Source organism: Anser anser (assembly GCF_964211835.1).
Source record: "Anser anser genome assembly, chromosome: 3".
NCBI classification, from domain to species: Eukaryota; Metazoa; Chordata; class Aves; order Anseriformes; family Anatidae; genus Anser; species Anser anser.
Window position 1 is genome coordinate 15,112,666 of NC_139722.1, and position 21,139 is coordinate 15,133,804.

At 41.7% G+C, this 21,139-nt stretch overlaps 1 protein-coding gene across 5 annotated transcripts in view; it reads right to left on the reverse strand.

Annotated features, from left to right (window-relative positions):
• Positions 1 to 13,125: 13,125 nt before the first annotated feature.
• Positions 13,126 to 21,139, reverse strand: part of LPIN1 (lipin 1) — a 46,140-nt gene continuing 38,126 nt past the window's right edge. For all 5 annotated transcript variants that reach the window (XM_083829546.1, XM_083829544.1, XM_083829547.1 and 2 more), the window contains 3 exons: positions 19,986 to 20,100; positions 17,590 to 17,693; positions 13,126 to 16,784 (listed from right to left, as the gene is read on the reverse strand). In XM_083829546.1, the coding sequence (XP_083685672.1) occupies positions 16,625 to 16,784; positions 17,590 to 17,693; positions 19,986 to 20,100 (379 nt within the window). In that variant the 3' untranslated portion in view covers positions 13,126 to 16,624. The remainder of the gene's footprint in view (positions 16,785 to 17,589; positions 17,694 to 19,985; positions 20,101 to 21,139) is intronic.

Sequence of the window (21,139 nt, forward strand, 5' to 3'; positions counted from 1 at the left end):
GTCCTGTGCAATGCTGTTGTACAAACTCTTGGACTCACCTAAAATAATAATAATAATAATAATCTGTTCCATTTTACACCTGCAAACTCACAAGTCCCAAGCCCTTTGATGTCTGAGACATGGCTTGTTATTCTGCTTGTTGAAAAACAGAAGTCACACAGTTTAGCTGAAGGGGAATGCCATAGGTACCATGAACAGAAGTTTCTGGGCACTTGGGTACATCTAACAGTTCAGGCTGGCCAGATTGTTGCTCAGCAGCAGCAGAAGCTCAAGGCAGACAGGTTTCCTCACCCTCATCCTCTGTGGCCTTTCCTGAAACCCTTCCAGCTCAACACACTGTGCAAGGGGAGAGGGAGAGGGCATTATCCTGCCCTAGGTGCCTTGCTGAGGACTTCTGCTGCCAGGCTGACAATTCAGAGGATACATGACAGTGGAAAAGAGGCTGTCATGTTCCAAGTGTGGATGGTGCAGCTCTCACTGCACAGACAAACTAGCTGCTCTTGGCCAGGCTTTGTGTCTGAGTGTCTCTGGGGGTCCACAGCCCACACAGGGGGAGAGGAGTGGAGCCTGCTCAACAGGTGGGATGGATGTGGGTATTGATGTCCTGGAGATCCTGACCACGTCTGGGGTTGCACACTCAGGGATTCCCATGTGTATGACTGGCTTTTAATACTGCAGCTTGGAATAGGCTCATCTGAAGAAGAAGAAATAAAATAAGCAAGTACAATAAAAGGTGCGAGGGGCTGCTGGCTCTGTTGTGTCCTCCACAGAGCTAGTGGTTCACCTGGCCACAGCCAAGGAGAGGACACACTTGGGTGATATGAAGACAGGCTGGGAAGGTAAGCAGCTGATACAGGAATGAATGTAGGATCGCTCTCTAGGTTCAGAGAGGTAGTACATGGTGCAGCAGTCAGAGGAAATAATACACAATACAACCCTTTAATAAAAGGAGAGTAGAAGATGCCAAAGATAAACTAACTCTTCTGTCCTTCCCTGGATCAAGGGTGACTTCACCATCCAGATGATGAAGTGGTCAATTTGGAAGAAAGAAAGGATTCACGGCACTTGTGTGTGATGCTCACTGTAAAACTGGGTGCTCGGTGATGTCTGTTAGCTTTAGACAAGTACTCGATTTTCTCACTTCACCTCTCACAAAACCACACACACGCCTTCATTTCTCACAGTCCAGCTGGAACACTCGGGTCTCCCATCGCTACCTTCCGCTGCAGTCACAAGGCTGTTCCCATGCCCCTCGTTAGCTTGTTTCTTTGCATCCTCTTTTGGGAACAGCCATCCATGTGCCCTATGCATCTGGGATCAATCCAGGGCAAGTGCCTTGCGCCTAGCGTGCCTCCTATCAGACCGGCTGGGAACCGTTCCCAGGGACTGCCTCGTTAATTGCCCAGTGGTATCTTCAAGTGTTTATTGGAAAATGGGGAGACAATCAAAGCAAACCTGTAGGGAAGCATAAAAAGATCAGATCTAATCTAAGCTGTGGGTAACAGCCCGGCTAGACAGAGTAAAAGCTTCCAGTTGCAATCCGTTTAAGAGACTAACTTCCTCCTATTCTGCTCTTGATGCAATAGCCGATTTTATGAGATAATCAGACAGAACTCTCCAGTTATCTAGGGGAAGACTTTACCTCCCAGTGAGCACTGAAATGCTAAGCCCACCTGATGTCAAGTGGCATAATTTAGCTGGTGGCAGTTTGTACCAGTAGATATCAAAAAAAGATGTGACTCGGTAGCTGCAAAGGCAGTGGTAGTGAAATGTAATACCCATCCACTACATAATTGTGGGTTGTGGCAGCACAGCGCCAGGAAGTCTATAAAATAAAGAGTATTACAGGGACTTTCATCCCTAGGTATCCCAAGCCTTTTGTGCTTGATACATCCCGTGAATCATTCCTCCCTATATAAAGACAACTGACTTGTCTCTACCATCCCAAAACAAAGGCTGAATTCCCAGCTTGTACAGCACCAAACACTTCACTAATTTATACTGAAGATGTAGAAAACTGACACAACACTCTTTAAAAACAAGATTATGGACATTACAATTTATCAGAAAGCAGGGAAAACCCATCATAGTAAGGAAATGAGCACAACGTATTCTTTATCATAAAATCAAAGCACATTGCATTCAGTAATTGCTAGTTACTTTTTTTCTGAGTCTACACATGTTGGGACATGGAAAATTGGGCATGGAGAGGTTTTTAAGGAGGAAATTGCATCTTAGATTTTAATATATTTCCAGAACTTCCAAGCTTTTCAAGAGGTACTGATGAATTAGAGGATCTCAGTCCTGAGAGCTGAATTTAAAAGACCATAAATGGACTTAAATTTCAGATGATGGGTGCTCTGCCATTCTGAAATTCAGGCCTTATTACAATGTTTCCAGTTAGGCACCCAAAGTCATTAGTCACTTCTGAAAATCTTGGCATAGAGTAAAAGAGAAAATCTCCAACTGAGCTAACATCCTTCATGTACAGTCCCGTAAAACAAAAACTAGAATAAATGTCCCAAAGCCCATGACTGAGTCAATCTCATTCATTGTGGCCGTAGTAAGCTGTAAATTATTTTTATTTAATAATAGCTAATACCTGTTTTTTATACAGCTTTTTTTTTTTTTTTTTTAAATCAGTGGGCTATAAGTGAATTATAATCTTTAAATGCAGCATCGCGGAGCCGTTACTACAAGAATTTAGTTAGCATAGACAGACCATCATAGCAAAAGAATCCAGCTAAACAAAACATACACCAAAGTATTTGCTCCTTAAAAGACAATGGGAAATTTTAAGCAGGCAAAAATTTGGATGCCTTTCTCACATATTATTCTTCAGAGTGTATTTCTCAGTCAGATCAAAGTCACTTGTGTTGTTTTTCCTTTCTTGTTTCTTTTGGTTTCTCCTGCCAAGCCTAAGGCAAGGCAGTGGTATTGCAGATCCCAGCATCAGGTTTTCTATCCTGTTTTTCAGAGCAAAAAGCCAGGAGTAAACATGTGTTTGCACTGTGTCCCCTAGGATTGCCTGCAGAGCTGCTGCTTAGGCATCTGCGCATGGCTGTACCTGAAACAATCACCTGGCCCAAAAGCCACAACAATCGACTCAACAATCACGGGTCAAAATTATCCCCAACACCACTCTCGGCTTGGGGTACTTCACCATCCTGGGGTACCAGTCACCTGGACGTGGTGCTGGGCACCCTGCTCTGGGTGGCCCTGCTGGAGCAGGGGCTGGGCCGGGGACCTCCTCAGGTCTCTGCCTACCTCAGCCATGCTGTGATTCTGCAGTTCTGTGGTATGCCAGCATTGTATTCCAGCTGGCCAGGCCTGTTTTACCATGGAGCTACCCCCTGTCAGCCAACCTACTGCACGCATGCACAGACCTGATCAAATAGAGGAGCCATTTGGCAGACGGGTCTGACTTTTTCAGATTCAAAAGTTTCGGCCTTGAATAGCCAGCAAGCACCAGTGCTCAACTGAAACAGAAAAGCAAAGCTCTCCTGATCGCTTGAGAAGGTCCATGTTTCATCTTGCGCAGCAGGCCTGTGCCAGAGCCATCACCCTGCAGCTTAGATAAGCCCCAAATTAAGCCTACGCTGAGCTGAGCTCCACTTGTCTCACCACAAAATTTTTGTTGTCTGGGGACAAGCAAGAATGCCCTTACATGGGGCTGAAAGTATGCGCAAAGCCAGCCTAGAGCTGCACACAGAGCCACTCATCTGGCGCCTAGATGAGGACCTTGCAAAGGTCATTTGCAGCATTTTTATAAGTGATACTATACATTTTTTTTTCTGCACAACCCCCTTCCATTGTTGCTGCTAGCTAAAACTGGTTGCTCTACTAGGCTGAAGGTTGATTTAGGTGTGGCAAAGCCTGCAGTTTTAAAGAATAAATAAAGTTCTTGTGAAATCCTTGCAGAAAGCATTGGTGCCACAATCATTTTGTTTCTGCCACAACCCTACAGCCTAGCCTGCTGACAAAAGAGAAGTGGGTGAGCATATAGACAGGGTCAGGCCTAATGAAACCCTATCTCAGAGTCAATTTTTAGTAAGAATTGCAATCACAGCATTATTTTCAGGAATGGCTATTGATATTATCTGCAGTAATCCACATCAAATATTTAATTTTCAAAGAGAATTTATAGAAATCCAGATTAGCCAAAACTCTACCTCTGTGTTTGTCACCAGTCCGTTTTGAGAATGTCATCTGTGGGCCGACACTCATCAAGCTGAATTTTAATAATCATTGTGAGCCCTTCCAATTTGTATATTGGCCAATGGTTTCAAATCCAGGCTGAGTTTATACCGTGTTATCCCCTTGCACAAAACTACGTTGACAGCAGTGCTCTGGACACCTCACAGGTTTCCATTATTCACTGGGTGCCGTAAGTGCTCAGAGCTTCTGTAAATTAACCTGCACCTAATAGGCGGCTGGGAACACATCGGCACAGGCTTGCTCGTGAGCCATGGCCCTTTCGTCTCCCCACCCTGCTTACGTGCCGCCGCCCGCAGCTATTCATTTTCTTCTTGGCGGTCGGGGTTTGGAAGGGCTCTGACACATAACTGCATTGTTGTCACTTAGCAACCTTTGCTGTATTTCCTAAATGAAGTGTTTTATAGAGGAATTCATCTAAGTTGGGAATTTATAACCAAACCAAAGTCTTTTCCCTCTGTCACCAGATAATTAAAGTATAATAATTAAAATTTAAAATAAACCCGTGAGGGCTATTTCTCACTGATAGAAATAGAAACTAGGAAAAACTGATCTAAGGCCCTGCTGCCAGTTACTGAGATTGCGTTTACCTAATTTTTAACCTCTTGTCTGCTCATTGTAAAAGGCTGCTGTTGAGCTGGGGCTTGCCTGGAAGGTCTCGGATATCACCTCTTGCCAGAGGCGCTGTGAAGTCCTAGCTGAGCTGGAGTTTAGCAGAGTCAGAACAATTTTAGTGGGAGATGTGATTGTTTCCTAATTTATGTACACCAGCTAAACTTTTAGGCTGGGCCAATTTCAGCATTAAGGCTTATTCCTCTTTTTAATGTAAATCATAAAAATTAAATATTATCAAGTGTAAATGAGAAGATTTGAACTAGCATAACTGCATAGGAGACATTTGAATTTAGCAATGTACAAATAGGTAATGCAACAATATTTTCCACATGCACCAACCCTTGACTTTTACAAAATACATCCCAGTAGGCCTGAACGGTTGACAATGGCTGTCAGAGCACAGTCCTATGCCGAGCAGATTAAGGGTGACAGTGATCTCGATACACTTCCTGACCCTCTCTGTCAGCAACCAGTCCCTCTATGGCTGCCTTTCCCTTGGGTGTAGGAGACAGGGGAGGGAAGGGAAACTGAGGCAGGGCTGCATGTGGCTGTAGACACCTTGTACATTGGGGTAGGCGACAAGGACAGCCTCCAGAGGACTATGGATGCTGGGTACTCAAACCAAGACTTTGATGCTTAGGTCCATCAGCAAGGGTCCAGCTGTAGTCAGGACTGAAAGCGAAGAGCTGGCTACAACAACTGCATGGGCAAGGCGCACCGAGTCTGGGAACCAGAAAGTCATGGTGAACCTTGTATTGGGTTCTGCTGCCCTGAAGAAAAAAACAGAAGAGCAGTGGCCATTAGCAGCAAAGTCTCAAGAGCCATGCTAAGCTGCCAGCATGGAGAGCACGCACATGAAGCTGCCCAGTTTGATGGAGCAGACACTCGCTGTCTGTGGGATGCGTGGCATGACCACAGGCCCCGCAGAGAGGCCAGCCTATGGTCAGGTGCTGGTAAGCTCAGTGTCGCTGCCCTCCCAGGGACCACTCGTGATACTGGCGTAGAGTGGAGAGAAAAATTGGGTGAAGGAGACATGGCCCACCAGGACAGGCCCCACCAGGACAGGCCTACCAGGACATGGCCCACCAGGACAGAACACAAGTCCTGCTCAGCTCTCTAGGAGAGGGTCCTCAGTGCTTCCCTGAGAACCCCACGAGTGGCACCGAGCAGGCAACAGAGGTGTGTCACTCTCTTCAAGTGACTTTTTTTCCCACAAGATAGCACTAAAAAAGGAAATGAGAAGTGGTTTCCTTCATGGCTGAGATTCACTCCGGAGGGCTGTTTCTTGCTTGCCACTCTCCTCCTATGTTGCAACACAGGAAATTTGCTTCTGCAAACACCTGGTGTTGTTTCAAACAGCCAGATGGTCCTAACCTCAGTCTGCTGTAATTGATGGCCTACTTGTCTAACCCTGTAACTATCTCTCACTTTAGACACAGATGCTGCATCTCTCTAAATACCATTCCACATTAAAACATCCTACCTTCCTGTTTCACATATCAATCAATGCAGCAATTCTTACAGAAACCAGCAATGGCTTGTGTAAACCAGGAGACAGTGGGTGTAAGCAAGCAGAGATAAAATTATGCAGGCTTAAATTACGAATTGGATGTGTGGTTGAAGGATTTAGACTCACATTGCAAAATTAGCTGGGACATAACCAGCAAGCAAACAAACATCATGCGGTGACCCCAGAGCAAATCTGCTAGTCGATTGGACTTAGCTCACAAAAGCCAGGCTGCCCTGGTATATGCCATGCTCTGTCACGATGACATATGCTGATGTGGTGTTTCTCTGCATCATGCAGACTCTGGCCATTTCCAGCACATCCAAATAGCCTTATGCAATTTTAATGTTCTGGGGTTTTTCTGGTAGTCATTTCTCTCCAGGTCCAGGGTTCATGATGATACACCCTAGAGACTACCACCATATCAGTGACCATTAGCAAAGCAGTGCCATTTCATGAGCTTGAAGACCAGAAACTTTTTCTTAACAAATTGGGGTATGCCCTGAGCTCCCCACTTCCTCTCAGTCCTTGTACTGAGCACACCAAAGACACAGTACCTGTGACCCTGGCATCGGACTCAGGAAATTGTGGCCAAAGTTGCTCAGGCTACCAAGACCTTTTGTTTCCTGTTATTAAGTGGAGATTGTATTTCTTCCCCCTCCCAAAGGCCAGTGAGGACAATACTTTATGTGACAGTCAGGTGTTCTGAAGCTGAGCCACTGGTGGTGGTTCAAATACCCTTCTTGTACACCACCACCCCCCCCCAAGTTTCCTATCTTAGTATCTCATTGGCATTAATGTCTAGTCTTCAGAATATGCCTTGGACAGAGGCAACTGCCTTCAGCCCCATCTTGCACATGGAGATCTAAGGCACAAAGTACAATGAAGGATTCAGCCCAGCCAAAACAGGACATTTGTCAGGGCATGGATCTTGTTCCTGCCTTGGAACCAACTTTTTGCTTCCCCAACAGTCCTTCTGTCTTGGGCAGGTGGGTTTGATCCTGGGATTTCTTTACTTGTGGTATATCACCACTCTTAGGCTCATCTGGATATGGTTATGTCCTTGCTCTCAAGTTCACTAATAGGCACTAGACATGTCCCTTTATAAGGTCTGCCCTCAATTACAGGATTACTATAAGAATTAAGAGGTCAGGTATAGGATGGAGTCAAACACAGGAAAACTTAGGTTGCAGCTTCATGGGACATACTTAGACAAAAGCATAAGGTCCCTGTTCCCCTCTTTCTCTTATCCATACACTCACCCACTTATGCTGTATGGCATGCACTGTATCCCTCCCTGAGCCCATTTAATTCTGCTAATGCAGAACAAAACTGTCCCAGGAATACAGTCTATTGGTGGGGTGGAGAATCAGGAGGAGCAAGAAAGGAGACAGGGAGAGTGATGATTTTTTTTTTCCTTTAGGCAGTAACAAACCAGTAGATCAGATCAACCGCCCATGAAACCACAGCCTTGGTTTAAAAGAATTCACTAGGTCAAAAGAAAATGGAAGTGATTCTCTGCCAATAATACGTGCAGAGGAGCAGCCCACAGAGAGAGAAAATATGAGCCTTGCAGGGAGTTGCAATACTTGTGCTGACTCCCACATTGCACAGAGTGCATTAGAAAATGTAGGTGTGCATCTGAGCTGCTCCCTAAGTCACTGCACCAGTCACTGCACGAAGTGAAAGCTGGTGCTGACACAAAACAAGCAAACAAAAACCCTACCCCACGTTACTTTGGGAAATAAGGACAATTCTCATGTTATTTCTTTCACACAGTACATGGATCAGAAATAAAGTCCACAATACAGGGCACTGCATTTTTATGTGATATCTGGATCCTTACAGGAAAGTGACTATGATAATGTTGTGTCTCCCTGTATCTTTCCTCTCAGTACTTTCCCAATAAAGTTTTTTTTCATTTGAGTATTACATTTTTTTTCTTTCAATTGTTGTCCCTGACACCTTGAACTTGACAGCTGAGTTGCGTAACAGAGAGGCCACACTTTTAACATGACCTGTTGAATTCCTGCTTTCACAGAATCACAGACGGTTGAGGTTGGAAGGGGCCTCTAGAGATCATCTGATCCAACCTCTCTGATCAAACAGGGTCCCCAAGACCACATTACCCAGGGTTGTGTGCAGGCAGTTTTTGAATATCTCTAGGGAAGGAGGCTCCACAACATCTCTGGGCATCCTCTTCCAGTGCTCAGTCACCCTCACAGTAAAGAAGTGTTTCCTGATGTTCAAACAGAACTTGCTCTGTTGCCGTTTGTGCCCATTACCTTCTGTCTTATCGCTGGGCACCACTGAGAAGACTCTTGCTTTATCACCTTGACAACCTCCCTTCAGGTACTTACACACATTGATCAGATCCCCCCCAAACCTTCTCTTCTCCAGGCTGAACATGACTAGCTCCCTCAGCCTTTCCTCGTATGAGAGATGTTCCAATCCCTTCATCATCTTAGTAGCCCTCCGCTAGACTCGCTCCAGGAGCTCCAAGTCCCTCTTGTACTGGGGAGCCCAGCACTGGACACAATACTCCAGGTGAGGCCTCACCAGGGCTGACTACAGGAGGACGATCACCTCCCTCAGCCTGCTGGCAACATGCTTCCTAATTTCTCCTCAGGATACTGTTGACCTTCTTGGCCACAAGGGCACGTTGCTGGCTCATGGTTAACTTGTTGTCTAACTGGTCCCCCTGGTCCTTCTCCACAGAGATGCTTTCCTGTAGCTCAGCCCCCAGCCTGTACTGGTGCTTGGGGTTATTTCTCCTCAGGAGCAGACTGAGGCAAAGAAGACATTCAGTATCTCTGCCTTTCCTGTGTCCTCTGTCAGTAGGGTCCCTACCCAATTCAGTAGCAGGCCCGTGTTTTCACTAGTTTTCCTTTTGTTACTGATACATTTGAAGAAGCCCTTCTTGTTGTACTTGATATACCTAGCCAAATTTAATTCCAAATGGGCCTTGGCCTTCCTCGTCGCATTTCTGCTTACTCTGTATTCATTCCAAGTGGCCTGTTCCTGCTTCCACCTCCTGTACACCTTCAGCTTATCTTTAAGTTCTGTCAGGAGTTCCTTGTTCAACCATGCAGGTCTCCCCTACCTCCTTTGCTCAGTTTCTTGCTCATAGGGGTTCACATTTCCCAATGCGTTTATTGGCTCCCAAATATGATTTTCCTCCCCACATAAACTTTGTCTCTAAGAAGCTTGTGTTAGCAAAGTTTTTAGATTTTATTGGCATTTTGAAGAACTGCTGAGATGGTCTCAGCTTCCATGTCATGCTTTAATATTGTAGGGGCTTGCATTAGACAGAGGCAGAAGCAGTTCGGGGCCAGATAGTGAGATCGAACTAGGCTACAGAAAAACTGAAGCACCTTTCCAAGCTTCTGAAGATCTCCAAGGAGGAGACCCCACCACCGCTCTGGGGGACCTGTGCCAGGGCTCCATCGCCCACACAGTGCTCTTCCAAGCAATGCCTAGACACATTTTGAGGGTCATCGTGGGCCAGTGCTAACTGGTACTTGGCAGGCAGTTATTTGGACACTCGCCAAAAGCGTGGCAGTTGGCCAGGAGGCCAAAGAATAGTGCCTGCCCTTTTGTTGGCCAGCTATTTATTTATACGGACGTAGCCACTGAGCCTGAAATATAAATAGTCATATCTGGTAATGGGGAATGGAAACCATCCTGGTCATTGGTTTTGATGTATTTATGGCTGCTTTTAACGTAAATCTAAGTTTTCAGTGCTAACGGTCCAAGCTTGCAGAGGATTCTGTCCTTCCTCTACTTTTGTTTAAAAAAGAAAAAGAAGAAAGAAAAAAACAAGAAGAAAAACAAAAGAAAAAAAAGAAACAAATCGATCCACTTCTACCTCTTGGCCTCCAGTATCCAAAAGGAATGACAGGAATTGTACGTAAATCCAGATGCTCACGGAGCTGCTCCTGTGTCAGTAAGATCAGAAGGAGACTTCCACTGTTAAATTTGGGTATTTATTGGTTATAAATCAAAGGGCCAACAAATACGGAGAAATCAGTGAAAACGTGTTTTTTGTCTATGTTAACAACAATGTTCTAAGATAAAGATGTTATTTTAGAACGTCCTATTTTCATTTTGCACTAGTCTTTTTAACTGCCCTGAAAAGAAGGATGTTTATACAATTTCACAAAGAAATGTGAACTCTTCTGCTCCATTTACATTTCTTTGTTCCAAAATGTATTCCTCTTGTTGAGATTCCAGCAGACAAGGAAAGCAGACACAGCGGTTACTTTCCAATGTGAAACTTAAAACCACAATCTCCCGCTCAGAAAACACAGAATGAGTCACAGGAAGGGGCCACTTGCTTGCAAAACTCATTAAAAGCAAGGCAAGGCAAAATGGATTTCCTGTATCAATAAATAGATTGCTGGCAGCAGGCAGAACACCTGACAGTGCTAGAGGGTAAAAAACAGTCCAAGAGTAGCCATTAGAAGAGAGATCAATTCTTCAGCTTGGAAACCGTATCTCCCCAGTACCCAGTTTGATTTCTTGGCATTAGTTGACTTAATCCGGTAAAGTGATAAGAATATGCACAAATTTGATTGCAGGGAGTTGCAACTAAAGCGCACGCTTAAATAGGCTGTGTCAATTTTCCAAAGAGAGCTTTATCAAAAAGGATGCGTGCTGTATATACTGCAGGTGAAAGCTTTGTTCCCCAGTTTCATGAAAATATAAAGCAGCCCTAGTCCTTATCAAAGCTTAAAATAGAGCTGTAACTGCAGCTTTCTTTCGCTGTTAGTGGTTGCCCTCAGATGCTTAAGCAGGGATTTCGTTTTGATGAATGTTATTCTCTCCTGCTTGGAAAATTAAGCCAAAATGGCCTTCTCCCCTTCTGTTCAATGTAGAGACGGGATTTAATAGAATCATAGAATCACTGAGGTTGGAAAAGACCTCTAAGATCATCTAGTCCGACCTCTAAGGTCATCTAGTCCAACCTCTAACCTAAAGTCCACCACTAAACCGTACTACTCAGTTCTACATCTATACATTTCTTGAAGGCCTCCAGGGATGGTGACTCAACCACTTCCCTGGGCAGCCTGTTCCAACGCTGCACAACCCTTTCAGTAGAGAAATTTCTAATAATCAAACTAAACCTTGCCTGATGCAACTTGAGGCCACTTTTGCTCATCTCATCACTTGGATTTTGGTCAAGAGGCAAACAGCTCAACACCTGACACCTAGGTTCAACATGGGTATGAAATCAAGAAGCTGCTTTTTGGCCACTTACCTTGGTTTTGTTCCCTTTCTCTAGTTCCTCCTAGAAGGAAAGTCATTTCTCATTTTGTCTTTATTTCTCACCCTCATATTCCAGTAGCTAGAAAGGTCTTGATGAGGACCTCCTCCTAAAAACAACCAACACCTAATCTCTTTGGTATCACTGCTGGGTTATCACTAGAGCTAGCCTCTTGTCTTTGTTTGCAACTAGCCTGCTCCTCGCATCACTCAGCCATGCTATAGAAAGAAATGAGGTGCTAGATTTTACTCCAAACAGAAGGGTTAGGACCACCTTTGGTGATGGCACTGTGAATGTACTCCCTTCACAAGCATTTATGCAGTAAAATGAAATAAATAAAATTGCCCCCAGGCTTCACTTTCTTTTTTGCATATTCAGAGATGAGTTGAAAGTTACATTTTTTAGGCTGTTGGCACCAACAGTCTTCTGCCTCTTGCAATAATCTGTTCTGATGTACTTGATGGCATCTGCAATGCAAATGAAGACTATTTATTTGAAAGGAAACAATTAACGCGGTATTCTGGGTAGTGTTCCCTACCTTCTCCACAGCATCAAAAAATAACAGTCCTGACTCCTCAGGAGGTTTGTTCCCCTGACTTTTCTGCGTCTAGTGTTAATGAGATGTTCCAGGAGCAATGAATATGTCCTTATAAAGTTCGGTTTGCTGGGGCAAAAGCATCATTTCTCTGACTTTTAATTAAAAAAGCACCTTCATTTCAAAGCCTGTCTCCAGAGCTCTAGTGTAAATGTTTATACAAGCCAGAGACATACAGAAAATAGGGAAGACTGAAGAAGCAGTGACTGCAGGCTGCCCAAATACGGCTGCTCTTGTATTTTTAACACAGACCTTTAGCTGCTGTAGAGCCTTATCAACCCCAAACATCTTTGTTTTCATAACAACACCAGCCCAGCAATACCGCTACAGCTGCAGTTAGTTTGCTTAGCAAACCTGGCAGAGGGAGCAAAAAGCAGTTCTGTATTCTCACAGACACGAGGAAATGTTATTTGCTTCTTGCCAGCTGAATGGCCAATGTCAAAGAAGGGGAAAAAAAAAAAAGGGAGGGGGGGAACAGTTGGGAGGGGAACTATGAGAGAGAATATCTGGTCTCATTACTGTGAATAACAGCAATCCCATTCAAATCAGATAGCTAGTTTTCCAGATCACTCCAAGAATTAGACAAAAGGAAAACGGGAAAAATCTGGGGTATGGTAAGATTTCTTACTGGTCCTGCTGCTCCAGTTCCCATCTGGTTACTCTTGGCTCCCAGGTGCTGTCCCCAAACCCCAGCACGGTGAGAGCCCAAAACCTGGCCCTGCCTCCCTGACTCCTTCCATGTGAAAAAGCTCTGGATCAAACAGCAAAACTGCAAAAATTTTGCAAGTGCTGGAAGTTACACTGGATAGCCCCAGGAAGAGATAGGCAACTGAGAAGGAATGTACAAATTCCACACTTCAGAGCTCCAACAGTTCTGAAAAAGCACTTTGCCAAAATCAAAGCACACAGAAAAATAGAAGTCAGAAGAAATTTACATTTGCCTTTATTACAATATATAGTTCTATCGTCATTGCATTCAGCAGATCAAAATGAGGTGTTAAAATGATTTTCATCATTCCAGTAGCACATACATATACAGAGTAAATACTGTATATAAATAGTCTTTGAAATAATAATCCGTATCTACAAATAAAAATACCCAATACTCTTTCTCCTCCCTCCCTATATTACAGCAGTAACATTTTATCTGTAACACAACTAATGCAACAATCATGGTATCCTGTCCCTCACACGACACAGCTGGAGGGGTATGGTCATCAGCTTCATGAAAATAAACATCAGTCACTCCTCGCTGCTGCATATTCTAGTTTATGTGTACCGTATAAATAGAATATACAGTGATTTAATGTCTCTGCGTATTTATGCTAGCCAAATATTCTTTCTGTAACAGAAACCAGCATTACACTGAAAGGAAAGTTGAGAAAGTTTTTTTCTTTCACAGAAAGAGTAGGAATTTGTTAAACCGTCCTTTTTTTCTTCGTTAGGAATTAACAGAGCAGTTTAAATATTATGCATAAAATTGCTCAGCTACCAAAACAAAAAAGTATCTTAAACTCCCTTTTAAAGTATGGCAATGTTTCTAGCAGGTCAAAACTTGGATTTCCTTAACTGTCTTTTCTGTGAGCTTGTTTGATAAACATGAGTTATACAAACACATTTGTTTCACTTTCTGTCTATATTTAAACTTCCAGATACAAAGGGTTATACCGTACGTCAGAAGTACGGCGTTAGCTTCACAGTCATAGCAATGTTGGTCAGAAGGGACCCCTGGAGGTCAGCTAGTCCAACTTCATGCTCACCGCAGATGATAGACAACATGAGAGCCAAGTCAGCCACAGCTCTGTTTAACTGAGTCTTGGAAAACTCCAGAACGGGGATTCCACAGCATCACAGGGCTGCCTGCACTAGCGTGGCACTACACTTGCAAATCTGATGGAATTAAATGACCACTCATTCACACTATCATTTGGGTTGAAATACTAATGGCAGTAACAGCCCTGGACAGGCTATTTATTAAGTCATAAATAAATACACACACGCTTTAGGCTTTAATTTTAGAGAACTCTCTGGGACCTTTCTTTTCCTGGTGAAAGCTACTGTATGCGGTACCTTAGGAAAGCCGATCTCAACTACTGTGAAGAATAAAACACCTGATGGCCTCTAACTGAAGAGAAGGGCTGATTTGGTTTTAATTTGCATAATGGACTGAAGCAGACCTTTACAAAAACAATCACACAGGATTCAGTTGGTACATTCATCCATTAATTCAGTCATTAGCAACAAGTATAAATGGATACTTAAAGTGTGGCTATATTTAGAGATGCAACCATCTCGGTTTGGCAACCTGAGATCCTCACTGATTGTCTGACTGATTTAAGAGATATGGTACGGATTTTCTGACATTTTGCATTTTCTTTAAACTTTCAAGACAGCATAATCAGTCTGGGGCATTGAATACACATTTCTTCCTCTTTGTGTTTCTCTACTAATTCCAGTATCTCCGAAACAGTCGTGTACCTTGCCTGTACCAGCAACATTCATGTGAAAAGGAAGACTTCGGAAGCGCTCACCACTGCACATTGCAGCTATGCACATTACAGCTGTATAAAGGATTGCACTTATTAATTACTATTGAAGGCACAGGGAAATCATAAATTGGCCCCCTGACATCTCAGATAAAGTCTGCAGCACAAGAAGTTAAAAATCCCTGTTACAGAATTACCATCCCACCTATGTTGTTATCACTCTTTTGAGATGCAAAACCAGAATTTGTTGAAACAGAACAAATGTGATGCAGAGCAGCTGTTCCCAAACCTTTGGGTGCTAACCAACCACAATCACATCTTAAAATTTCTCCTGGACCACTCTGCCTTCCTATTATTAAACTCTTAACTGAAAACACTGCAAAGCAGCTGCAAAACATGTATCATAGCCTCACAGATCACAAGCTGGCAGAGATCACAGCTTATGAACCACTGTTTTAGCCATACTGAAATACTATATACATGGAATCCCATTATGCCATTTTCAATGTTTCAGAGAACAATTCAACTTTTAAATGCATTTTAAAATGAGGGGAAAAAAATCACCTTCTTAGCTACCAGCTCATTTGAGGATTATTTGGCATATGGTCATCTGATGCATACGTTTAAAAGTACCGCGTTGTGTAAAGGCAGATCATTTGGAAAATATCATCAACTGATCTGCAGTATTGCTTCTATGATGCACAGTTAAATCTTAAGGCAGTTGAGAGCAAGTAGCAAAAACAGTACCTACAGCTTGTGTCTGAACAAATGAGAGGGGGGGAAAAAAAAAGATGAAAGAGGAGATTTTGTTTTCTTGGAGCACAGTAAATCACACTAAAAGCATCCATTCTTTATGATACAAAAAAACAACAAACAAACAAAAAATCCATTCAGTAAAAACCTGAGATGCATCACTCACCAGCATCAAAGTTCACACTTAAGCCAAAAATAACATTTTAAATAAAACTATTCCATTTTGACAAAATCTTCAGTTTTCTTGGCTCAGCAATGATATTGAAACTCAGCATATCCGCTTAGTAAGATGTTTTTACTGAAAAATCACCGGAGTCAAACCACTGACTTCAGTAAGATGGGCACTACACACAGCAGTCTGTATCTTACACTTTCACACGTATCTTAAACCAAATAGCTGTTCTAAAACACGGTACTCAACTTGAAGAAGACTGTCAGAATCTGGCCATCTTATTTAATTTACTTCCCATTTACATTGCACATCATTTATTTACACACACACACAAAAAGTGTTAGCAGGTCAAAACAACAGGTTGAAATAAATCAACACACTCCGTCTTTGATGGCTACACCAATTTACAACAGCTGAGGACCTAGACCAGTAATGAACCGTTAACCAAACATCAGATGGTCAAGCAAGGAGGAAAGAGGAATCAGAATGGTTAAGGTTGGAAGGCACCACTGGAGGTCATCTGGTCCAACCACCCTACTCAATCATTCACTCTTTCAGAGGATGGAATTTTGACATATGGACAGCAACACGTATCACAAAATGATGTCAGGAATGGTGAGCACCTTCGGCTTCCTAACTTACAGGAGTTTCTGAGATGAAAGACATCTTCAGTAATGCAAGAAAGATACAGAACCACTTTATGACCTTATGACATGTTTAACTGCAATTCTGTCATCACTGCACTTTTATTTGACTTTAAGCAATGAAACTGTATGGCACGATTTGAGTTGCTGGATGAAGGAACATTAGGAATGTAATTCCCATTCCTAGTACGACTCACTCTTGTCATCTGGAAACGTGACTAAGTAAGCATTTCTAAGTTTGCTCACAGCAAAGGAATACAATGCTTACATCACAGATTCCAGTTGAACTGCCAACAGCAAAAGCCAAGTGAAGTCCTTGCAATACAAGCTAACTCATTCTTTGATCTGAGGCTGACGGTTTGGAGATGCGGTTAAGATGAGGCTGGATGTACATCCTGAGTTTCAAAAGGTGGTAGAGGTTCTCTCCAGTAGGTGAACTGACTGTAGGTATCAGAACAAGGAAAGTCTGAAGAATGGCTTCTTTTCAGCAAAGGGAAAATGTGATCTACCACTTCACATAGTCTGACGTAGCTGAAAAATAAATAAAAAGATCTTCTTACTTTGATATTTTTTTAAATAAGTCCCCAGTCACCAAGGCATGGCTACTCTTACATGAACAAGTTATCATCCTTGAAATAATAAAATTCAATTTAATTTTGGTGCCTTGCTTCCAGGTAGCATTCACAGTTCAGATAAGAAATCTGTTCACTCTAAGCAAAGGGACTTACCTAGAAAGAAACAGACACCATTTTCCTTCCAAATCACCTGTTAAAATATTCAAGCCCCACATTTTGCTTCTCCATTGCTGTCCAGTTTGGTTTGAGCAGCTCCCTGCTCAACTGATAATTCATATTTTATACACTCCCCTTGGCTCCCTTTCCATTAAGTGCAGTCTTAACATCACTAAAGGCTGCCTCCCTTCATTATGTGGTGCTACAGTGCCTAAGAATCTTGATGGAAGCCCTCAGCCCTGTCTTCAGATTTGTTCCTGGCTCTTCTAGATAGGAGCTCCAGGAAACGGAAATTTTGAAAAGGCAGATGGCTTCAGGAAACCAGTTAATCTCATTTCTGTACAGACTAAATTGCACACTTATAACTCCTTTACATTTTTAAAGTAAATGGAGTATATTGAACTAAATACTAAATAATGTCTTTATCAGTTTAACTGAAGGAAAGTAGATAGTCTGTATTTTATTTTACATGTTTTATATTTTGTATGGAATATTCTAAGGAATCTTTCATTAGTAAAATATAACCCATCTTTGGGCACTCTAAGTCATAAGTTATAAAAGGAAATTATTTAGCTTATAAAGGTGTTAGGGATAAGATTACTTACGATGAGATGTTTGTCTTTGCATGCTCTTGTATAAGTTCTCCTTTAGGGTTAACTGTAAATATTCGGTTTAAAGAAACCCCCACTTGTTTGTATGAATAAACATCCTAAATAGAAAGGAAAAAAAAAAAGAATTACGATTCTACCTTTGCACAGTCATGTCTCTTCTTGCTGAAATCTATTACACAGAACATATTTACTCCGTATTGGTACTAAAGTTACCTAGTTATTGTGCACCTGAAATTCTCTGATTTCCTCAACCTGAAATATGTTGAAAACTTGAATTCAGACTAATGAAAGGCTCGTGAAACAGATGATTTGCAGGTGTGGAGTTTGTCACTGTAAATTAAACTATTGATTAAAATCATGTTTTGTTTTGCTTTTTTTTCCTCCAGTTACTTCCCTTGACACAAAAATAAAATTAAATATTAAAGAAGTAATGTTATTCGGGTGTAAAAGTATTTGCGCTTTCATTTTTCAGATAATATTTCATTTCCTGAGTGTATTGTACTGAATATCTTGCAACAATGTACTGGGGTTAAAACATAACTGATAGAAAATAGTGATTAGTTTGTATGGACAAGGTTACAAAAAGAAGTTATAACAACTCTGCTTACATTAAAACCCCTGGAAACATCTCTTAGCTGCTGAGTTTGGATTTGTGCAATGTCCATATATTGACCATGTATCGATGAAAGGGAAAGAGAGCGGAAAGTAAGGTATAAACACCGTAACTGCAGCAGTGAGCCCCAGGTGGTAATGCAGATACAACTCTGGGAATTATTTTATGGCATTCAACTAGAAGTAACGGTTGAGAATATCTTTTAAGAAATTCAAACTGTTAAGGCAAACAACGAACAAGTTTTGTTCTGGTATCAAAAAAAAGTTTGACAACGGAAAGATAAAAATAACCCCCAAAAGATGAGACCAAGCTTCCATTTTACTAATGTAAATCATTGGGTATAGTTTTAAAAATTCAAGTGGTAAAAGACTGAAAGGTTATTGAAGACATGAAAAATATTTTAATTTTTATGTTGTACAGGTGCATGAGTACTGAAATTTCACTTAATTTTGAGGGGAGAAAACAAAAAGCAAAAGCAAAACAAACAAAAAGCAGCACAGAAAATTGAGAAAGCTCTCATCCCGATGTTCACAAGGCCAGTAGCATATTTTACATCTGAAGGATGCACTCCGACAGCAATCAAAGGAATACAAAAATAATGGTTTTATTTCCCTGAGGTTCAACAACAAAAATGAAACTAGAGGTAGGCTTTATCCATAATACAAAACCACAGAAGTAGCTAAAAAGTTATTTCAAAATCATACGTCTAAAGTTATCTTGATAGTCAAAATTAAGCTGTGTATGATATAACAATCAGATATAGCAATTGGACAGTGATGTCCTCCTGTCCTCACTGATAATGGTTTTAAATTATGTAACTTGCTAAAAGATGAAGCTGAAAAAGTTGTCACTGCTCATAAATATCAACAACTCTAAGAAAAATGTGAGAGATACTTGTAGAAATAAATTTCAACAGAAAGGCATGCTGATTTCTCCCAAATGTAGCTACAACATCCACAGTTTCAGAGCCAAAATATCTTGCCAGGCACTTCCGTCCAACATTTAGGCATCTAAAAATGCTCAGTCTCCAAATGTTCACTTTCACACTGGCAATAGCTAGTGTCCATATTTATATTTGTGATTTCCTCGGGCTATCAATGTTTTTGCCAGTGGACATGTCTAAGGTCTTACAGTTCTGAGCAGCTACAGCTGGGATCTATTCCATGCTCCTCAGGTCTCAGCATGTCTGAGACTGTTGCCTTTTGTGGATGCATACAAGTATATGTCCTTTGGACCTAAACAAGAGTAAGAAAAGCCTACAGCCCAATTCTATAGTCTTCAAATGGGTGAGGGAGACCTTACTTTCCCTCTCAGTGCCAAGGAATTCAAAGTCAAATGTTCAATTTTAGTGGGACATCCAAATCCTTCTGAATGTACTTAGGGTTTGAAGTCCCACTGATATTCATCTGAAGGATTTTGTGTCTGTTCACAGGTAACTCATCAGCACTCTATCAGCATGGGATAAAATGGGATCATTAAAATGGGATCAGTGTTTTCACACAAGCTTAAAGATTTTTTACGTAGTTAGGATTTCAATCAGTATTTCTTATTATGCTAACTTATGCAGATGTAATGTAGTTACTTTGTTTCTCTTCTACCTCTGCATCCTACATGGTGAGATCTTTCTGGAAGAACCTTTATACTATCCTTTGTATGAGGCCTAATAAAATATTCTTAAGTCCTATTTAAAGCTTCTAGGTTCTAATGTAACAGAATCGTGAAATAACAGCAACCTTTCTGTTCTCTGTAAAAGACATAAATTTCAGCTATTACTTACAGCAGGTCTGTTTCCAAAAGCAGCATAAAAGGGTTCTGTGTTAGGATAAAACAAATTTTTTATGTCTGTCAGACACTGAACTTTGAATTTTTCTGGCTTCTTTTCTATCACTTCCCTGAAATAATATAAAAATAAAATAAAAATAAAAAGGTGAGAGGACACGGAACCTGAATAAATACATGTGAAATATAGCATAAACTATTTTACTTTCTTTAGTCAACATTTTTACCTCGCTGGATACTCCTACAGGGCCCCCACCCTTCTCCAATAAATCTTCATCTAGAAATCACAATTCCCATGAAGACAAAATAGCATTCCCAAGCTTGCATAATGGGCACAGTAAATAAATCCTCTGAAACAAGGGGACCTCTATTGAAGCCTAAGTGATAAAGATGGTTACTGAGCAAAGATGGCTGATTACAGGGAGCAGTGGTTAAATAAAATCTTAAGACATAAATTGTTATTAAGTAAACCATTTTCTGAGAACTGCAGAATGATTCATAGATTATATTAGCTTTCACTGTGTATGGCTTTTTTTTTTTTTAACCTTTTTTTTTCTCCTTTTAAATTAAAGGATTACAATTAACATATGTGCTGAAAGGACCTCAGCCTGTTAAGATCCTTCTACAGTCAGGGTCATCCGTCACTGCTAATTAGCAGAAGTTAAGGAATAAAGAAATCTTCCATTTCTCTTCAGTTGCTCCTTACTGAATACAGAATTCATTAATGAATAGTGGAGTTGTCTCATCTCTGGGCAAGAGCCCTTTCACAACAGCTTCTCTTGGCAAGGAAGCTGAACAGGTGGCAAAGTCTGGAGTTCCCATAACAGAGGAAGACACCAGCATGACACAAAAGCGCTGAAGAAGCTCAGAATCCCACATCCTAGCACCAACACATATGCCAAGGAAGATGCAAGTAGCACAGAAGCTTCAAAGCAGTATAATACAGCCCTTCAGAATAGCAACTCCACATATAAATTAAAGTTTGAGGATGTGCAAAAGAGGAAGACAACCATCTTCCCCCAGTCCCATATACACCTGACCTCAGAGCCCTTAAAGCCACAATTAATAAATCGATGGATAACAATGAAGTCATTTCTTGCCTACACAAAACAGAAGTTAAGACAGTGGATACTGAAAGATGGGCATTCTTTA